Below are 8259 nucleotides of genomic sequence, written 5' to 3'. Positions count from 1 at the left end.
TTGTGTGAAGACCTTGTCATTTTCCTTAGATTACTCGAATCATACATGCGTGAGACTTACCTGATGATCAATGGTCCACTCGCAAGCAACACTCAATTAAACAATAGTTCCCGCAAGACATTTTCAAGTAATTCACACTTTTCAACCGATGCTCTATGATTTCATCACAATCCTCACATACACTCTTCAATCATGGTAAATCACTCAAATCAACACATCAAGCAAGTCAACAATAATTTTGCAAGTAGTCTAGAAATTTATTCGGTTCACTTTGCGCACACACATTAGAGGTCTTAAGGGTTATAACGTGGCTTGGTTAGGGTGGATGGTGACATTTTAGGATAAGTGGTAGAAAAAATTGGAGTTAGACCCCCCTAAAGTCAAAGAAAAATTTATAAACCAAAACTCTTTTCTTTTGAACTATAGTGGACTAGAGAACTTTTTCAATTCATCAAACAAAGTTTTGCAATTCTTATTGGATTCAAGGCTATCACTTCTTTTTGTATTTCTTTTCTATTTTTCAACATTCATCTCTTTTTTCTTCATTCTTTTCATCAATTTTCTTTCACATTACTTTCTATAGGCCTTGAATCTTTTGAAAAAAATTTCAATTTTTGTTCAACCAAAACTTTTTGTAAGTTTTCTAGTACCCTCACCCCAAACTTTATTGTTTGCTAATTCCAAAGAGCAACCCCAAACTTAGTGGTGAGCATTGCGCATCAACCACTAAATAGGTCCCTAACCTCCAAGAAAGTCATTCCTTTTTTCATCAAAAATTTCTTAAGGTTTTGCAAAAATAACATATTTTCTTTCAGCTCAAATTGGTTAAGCAAAGGATGTATATGTAAGGGTGGATAGAAAGGCTCAAAGGTACCAAAACAACATGCCTCGTGTGTGCGACAAAATTACCAATCAAATAAAGAGACGACAAGCAAAATCGAGAGACAATACAAGAGTGGATATCACATAGAAAGAATGAGAAGTGTTTGGCTCAATACCTCACGGTTAGGTCGAATCAAAGAGCCGGTAAAAAGTGTGAATTCCCTTCCTTTGCCTCTTGATCACATGAGTGCAACAAGCTATTGCACTGAAAGTATCACAAATCACACACGGATAGAATCAAGCAATTGATACTCAAGTAAATGATATTGAATGGGTTCAGACTCAATGAGAGTGACAAATGCATTTACTATAAATGTGATGGCAACATTTGCACTATAATATGTCTCTATGTAGATGACATGCTGATATTTGGCTCAAACCTTTCTGCCGTAAATAATGTGAAATCACTGTTGGGCAACAACTTTGATATGAAAGACCTCGGAGAAGCAAGTGTGATTCTTGGAATAAAAATCACTAGGTCTGAGAAGGGGATATCCCTAGATCAATCACATTATGTGGAAAAGATCCTAAAGAAATACGGTTACTTTGACTGTAAACCTGCCTGCACACCTTATGATCCCAGTGTAAAACTGTTTAAGAACACTGGTGATAGCATAAGACAAACAGAATAAGCGAGCATCATTGGTAGTCTTAGGTATGCCACTGATTGTACTAGACCCGACATCGCCTATGTCATGAGACTCTTGTGTAGGTTTACCAGCAGACCCAATAATGAGCATTGGCACGCTATTGAGAGAGTCATGAGATACCTGAAAAGGACCATGAATCTCGGATTACACTATCAGAGATTTCCAGCTGTACTTGAAGGGTACAGTGATGCTGATTGGAACACCTTGTCAGATGATTCCAAAGCAACTAGTGGCTTTATATTTAGTATAGCAGGTGGAGCTGTATCATGGAAGTCTAAGAAACAGACCATTTTGGCACAGTCCACTATGTAATCTGAAATGATAGCACTAGCTACTGCTAGTGAAGAAGCAAGCTGGTTGAGATGCTTGTTATCTGAGATTCCCTTATGGGAAAAACCTATGCCTGCTGTCTTGATCCATTGTGATAGTACTGCAGCTATCGCTAAAATTGAGAATCGTTTTTATAACAGTAAAAGACGTCAAATTAAAAGAAAGCACAGCACAGTGAGAGAGCTCATCACTACAGGTGCTGTGAGAGTGGATCATGTACGCACTAATGATAACCTAGCAGATCCTTTGACGATAGGACTGGCTAGTGAGAAAGTCCAAAATACATCTGTCAAGATGGGACTAATGCCTATGAAGTGAATTACTCATGATAGTAACCCAACCTAAAAGACTGGAGATCCCAAGAATTAGGTTCCAATGGGTAAACAACAAGTCATGAGTAATATGAGATGAACATGCAAGTTTAAGAGGCATGAGTCCTGAAATGAGAAAGGTTGAGTTAGCAAAACTCTTAATGAAATCTATACTCTATAGGAGTGGAGTACATCATGAGTACTCTTGATAGAATCACCTATATGAATGTGGAACTGAGGTCGGTTCCTCTGGAGTTTCGGGGCGAATTCCTAGAGCATTCATGAAACTGGGATAGTCGTGTAGGACCATTAATGCACGGGCCATAGAATACACCTTAAGAAAGGTTGTGTGCTGGTTTGAGGAAAATCTGAGATAGAGTTCCAAGACTAAACGTCACTCTTGCTTAATCAGGCTCTTACTGACTACGTGAAGGTTCCAAAACATAGCTCACCTTCGCTTATGCACAATCTTACTGAAATGTTTAACGTTATGACTGAAACAACTTTTTTAAATTCAAGTGGGGGATTGTTGGAACATGATGAGAATTGGAGGAAACTTGGTATTGAAGTAAACACATAGTGTTAGAACCATGTATAGTGTGAATTGGAAAAAAAGACTCTTTGAGTCCCACATTGGAAAGATCACACTACTTGGTAGTGTTTATATACCACAAAGTGGCAACCAAGGGTGTGCCCTTGGGGTACCCTCTTTTGTAAGAAAGGGAGACCGCACACAATGTCGAATATCACAAACGCGCGCCGCCGCCGTCCGTCCGGCCGGCCGGCTCGGCTCGGGACGGGCCGGGCTTGGGTGATATATTAATTTTTTAATACTAAGAAATTTTTGAATTTAAATTTCTTTTATGCGTGTCCCTTAATTCGCACATGTTAAATGTGCTTAGACCAAGTCTGAAACAGATTTTTATCTGTTAAACAGTCAAGAATACGTGTCCCTGATTTTTTGCCACGTTTGGAATTTTGACTGAGCAATTTCAGCTCCTGAAAATCCTCTGATTCCAGCTCCCTACTTGCCTATAAATACACTTCATTTCTTCAGTTTGAAACTCACTTCCTCTTCTCTGCATTCTGAGAAAACTGCTTTCTTTCTTCTCTATTTTTCTTCTTCGTTTTAAATTATTGTTGTTTCAATTTTTGAACGGTTGTTGCCGTAGAATTGATATTCGTATAACAATTAGAGTGGTTCGAAATTTCGTACCATATTTGGTGTTATTCTGACTGATACTACAGTGCAGTAGTTTATCGGTATACTTTTGAAAAACAGCTGTTTTATCCTAGGGACTTCGCGGTTGATATACTACAGTGCACTTCTTCGAGTAGTTCCGCGAAACGTCTTAAAGAATGCGACCTAGTACGCGACTCAGCCAATAATTTGTTTCGTTGCCAGTTTTGAAAAATTCGTTTTCTGTTTTTTTTTATAAAGTCTGTAAACCAGTTTTTAACAATTTTAAGACGTTTCAAAAATATCATGGCAAACGAAGAGATTATTGGTAATTCATCTGTCGGTGCTACCGAAAGGCCGTTTAAGTTTGAGGGTAACCATTTCAAACGTTGGCAGCAAAAAATGTTTTTCTTCCTAACTCTGAAAAAATGTGCCTACGTTTTGAAACAACCCATTCCTGTGGTTCCTGCTGATGCTTCGGCTTCAGGAACTAATGAACAGACCGTTCAGACCGTTAACACCAACGGTGATGCTGTATCTGCCGAAAAAGACAAAGGCAAGGCCACGGCAGAACAGCTTAAAGAAAAAGCGCTGCAACTAGAAATAGATAGGCAGCTATGGATTGATAATGATTATGTTTGCAAAAACTATATCATTAATGGTTTGGAAGATGATCTGTATGATTATTACAGAACTTACAATACAACCAGTGATGTGTGGGAGGCTCTGAGTAAGAAGTATGATACTGAGGAAGCTGGTGTGAAGAAGTATGCTGTGAGCAGGTATTTGAAATACCAGATGGTTGATGAGAGGTCGGTGGAAGTGCAGTCACATGAACTGCAGAAGATTGCTCATGAGATAATAACCGAAGGTATGCCTTTACATGAGCAGTTTCAAATTTCTGTCATTATTGATAAGCTGCCCCCTAGTTGGAAGGACTTTAAGAATCAGCTCCGTCATAAGACAAAGAAGTTTTCCATTGAGGGTCTGATTACCCGTCTTCGTATAGAAGAAGAATCTCGGAAACAAGATATGAAAGAGGAAGAAAAGATATTGGTTGTTTCTAACACCAATAAAAAGAAATTCGGTGCAGCTCTGAAGCCTACGGGCAAACCTTTAAAAAATCAGAATCAGAGCCGCATTCAAAACCGAGTTAAGAATGGTAACCCGGTTAGGGGCCATATTGCTAAGCAACAACAGCAACAACCACCTCCTAGAAATGACGCTGTTGAGCCATTTTATTGCTTCAATTGCTGGAAAACAGGTCATATGTCAAAGAAGTGCAGAAATCCAAAGAGGCCTAAATCGGCTAATCTTGCACATATTAATGTGAATGTGGCTGATGAGCCATATGCTGCTATGATCACCGAAATTAATATGGTCGGTGGTACTGATGGATGGTGGATAGATACTGGCGCTACCCGCCATGTCTGTTATGATCGTGCTATGTTTAAAACATACACGAATGCTGAAAATAGGAAGGTGCAGATGGGTAATGCTCATACATCTATTGTTGCTGGTGTGGAGATGTTGTTCTGAAGTTCACCTCTGGAAAGACTCTTATCTTGAAGGAAGTCCTTCATGTTCCTGAGATGAAGAAGAATCTTGTTTCTGGTTTCCTCTTGAATAAGGCTGGGTTTAATCAAACTATAGGGGCTGATATGTACACCATCACTAAGAATGGTATTTTTATTGGGAAAGGGTACGCCTCTGATGGCATGTTTAAGCTTAATGTTGAATTTAATGTTATGAATAAAATTTCTCCTTCTGTTTACTCTTTGTATGATTTTAATATTTGGCATTCTAGACTTTGCTATGTTAATAAACGCTCAATTTTGAATATTAGTAACTTAGGATTAATTCCTAAACTTAGTTTCAATGACATAGAAAAATGTGAATTTTGTAGTCAAGCAAAAATAACAAAGAGCAAACATAAATCGGTTATACGAGAATCTGAACCAATGGACCTTATACATTCTGATATATGTGAACTAGATGGAACCATGACTAGAAATAACTAACGTTATTTTATCACTTTTATTGATGATTGTTCAGATTATACTTTTGTTTATTTAATGAAAAATAAAAGTGATGCTTTTGATATGTTCAAAATTTTTGTGAAAGAAATAGAAAATCAATTTAATACGAAAATCAAGAGACTTCGTAGTGATAGGGGAACCAAATATAATTCTAGTTTATTTAATGATTTTTATAAACAACATGGAATTATACATGAAACGACCGCACCATATTCCCCTGAAATGAATGGTAAAGCAGAAAGAAAGAATAGAACTCTTACTGAATTAGTTGTTGCTATTATGTTAAATTCTGGTGCCGCTAAACATTGGTGGGGGGAAATAATTTTGACTGTCTGCTTTGTTTTGAATAGAATTCCCAAATCTAAAAGAAGCGAATCTGCTTATGAAATATTAAAGAAAAGACAACCAAACTTGTCTTATTTAAGAACTTGGGGATGTCTAGCCTATGTCCGTAAACCGGACCCGAAGCGAGTTAAACTCGCTAGTAGAGCCTATGAATGTGTATTCATTGGTTACGCAGCAAACAGTAAAGCATATAGGTTTTACGACCTAAATGAAAAAGTGATCATAGAATCTAATGATGCAGATTTCTATGAAAATAAATTTCCCTTTAAATCAAGAAATAGTGGGGGCACTGAACAGGATAATATTCCTGAGTCGAGTCACTTACCAGTGATACCAAATGCGGATAGCAATGACGAAGTAGAAAATGAACTTCGTAGAAGCAAACGTGTAAGAGTTGCTAAAGACTATGGTCCAGATTATGCGAGCTTTACATTGAATGAAGATCCAGCAAATCTTCAAGAAGCCTTGTCATCGATGGATGCAGATCTTTGGCAAGATGCTATTAATGATGAGATGGATTCTCTAGAATCTAACAAAACTTGGCACTTAGTAGACTTACCTCCCGGCTGCAAACCAATTGGTTACAAATGGATTTTGAAAAAGAAACTAAAACCCGACGGCACAATTGAAAAATACAAGGCTCGCCTTGTAGCCAAAGGTTTTAGACAAAGAGAAAATATAGATTTCTTCGACACATTTTCACCTGTCACTAGAATAACGTCCATTCGAGTACTTATTTCAATAACAGCTCTTTATAATTTAATTGTACACCAAATGGACGTTAAAACTGCTTTTTTAAATGGTGACTTAGAAGAAGAAATCTATATGGAACAACCTGAAGGGTTTGTTATACATGGACAAGAAACTAAGGTCTGCAAGTTAGATAAATCTCTGTATGGTCTTAAACAAGCTCCGAAACAATGGCATGAAAAGTTTGATAACTTAATGATATTGAATGGGTTCAGACTCAATGAGAGTGACAAATGCATTTACTATAAATGTGATGGCAACATTTGCACTATAATATGTCTCTATGTAGATGACATGCTGATATTTGGCTCAAACCTTTCTGCCATAAATAATGTGAAATCACTGTTGAGTAACAACTTTGATATGAAAGACCTCGGAGAAGCAAGTGTGATTCTTGGAATAAAAATCACTAGGTCTGAGAAGGGGATATCCCTAGATCAATCACATTATGTGGAAAAGATCCTAAAGAAATACGGTTACTTTAACTGTAAACCTGCCTGCACACCTTATGATCCAGTGTAAAACTGCTTAAGAACACTGGTGATAGCGTAAGACAAACAGAATATGCGAGCATCATTGGTAGTCTTAGGTATGCCACTGATTGTACTAGACCCGACATCGCCTATGTCGTGGGACTCTTGTGTAGGTTTACCAGTAGACCCAGTAATGAGCATTGGCACGCTATTGAGAGAGTCATGAGATACCTGAAAAAGACCATGAATCTCGGATTACACTATCAGAGATTTCCAGCTGTACTTGAAGGGTACAGTGATGCTGATTGGAACACCTTGTCAGATGATTCCAAAGCAACTAGTGGCTTTATATTTAGTATAGCCGGTGGAGCTGTATCATGGAAGTCTAAGAAACAGACCATTTTGGCACATTCCACTATGGAATCTGAAATGATAGCACTAGCAACTGCTAGTGAAGAAGCAAGCTGGTTGAGATGCTTGTTATCTGAGATTCCCTTATGGGAAAAACCTATGCCTGCTGTCTTGATCCATTGTGATAGTACCGCAGCTATCGCTAAACTTGAGAATCATTTTTATAACGGTAAAAGACGTCAAATTAGAAGAAAGCACAGCACAGTGAGAGAGCTCATCACTACAGGTGCTGTGAGAGTGGATCATGTACGCACTAATGATAACCTAGCAGATCCTTTGACGAAAGGACTGGCTAGAGATAAAGTCCAAAATACATCTGTCAAGATGGGACTAATGCCTATGAAGTGAATTACTTATGATGGTAACCCAACCTAAAAGACCAGAGATCCCAAAAATTAGGTTCCAATGGGTAAACAACAAGTTGTGAGTAATATGAGATGAACATGCAAATTAAGAGGCATGAATCCTGAAATGAGAAAGGTTGAGTTAGCAAAACTCTTAATGAAATCTATACTCTATAGGAGTGGAGTACATCAGGAGTACTCTTGATAGAATCACCTATATGAATGTGGAACTGAGGCCGGTTCCTCTGGAGTTTCGGGGCGAATTCCTAGAGCATTCATGAAGCTAAATAGACGTGCAGGGCCATTAATGCACGGGCCTTAGAAAACACCTTAAGAAAGGTTGTGTGCTTGTTTGAGGAAAATCTGAGATAGAGTTCCAAGACTAAACGTCACTCTTGCTTAATCAGGCTCTTACTGGCTATGTGAAGGTTCCAAGACATAGCTCACCTTCGCTTATGCACAATCTTACTGAAACGTTTAACGTTATGACTAAAACAACTTTTTTAAATTCAAGTGGGGGATTGTTGGAACATGATGAAGAATT

At 38.0% G+C, this 8259-nt stretch overlaps 1 protein-coding gene across 1 annotated transcript; it reads left to right on the top strand.

The window, feature by feature from the left end:
- Positions 1–1241: 1241 nt before the first annotated feature.
- LOC123905299 (uncharacterized mitochondrial protein AtMg00810-like) lies at positions 1242–2180 on the top strand. Its single transcript, XM_045954909.1, has 2 exons — positions 1242–1488; positions 1969–2180. Exons 1-2 carry the CDS (start codon positions 1242–1244, stop codon positions 2178–2180), a joined length of 459 nt encoding a protein of 152 aa, XP_045810865.1.
- Positions 2181–8259: the final 6079 nt, after the last annotated feature.

Source organism: Trifolium pratense, linkage group LG2, assembly GCF_020283565.1.
Source record: "Trifolium pratense cultivar HEN17-A07 linkage group LG2, ARS_RC_1.1, whole genome shotgun sequence".
NCBI classification, from domain to species: Eukaryota; Viridiplantae; Streptophyta; class Magnoliopsida; order Fabales; family Fabaceae; genus Trifolium; species Trifolium pratense.
The sequence above is the reverse complement of the archived record's forward strand: the minus strand, read 5'-3'. Positions and strand labels throughout refer to the sequence as shown.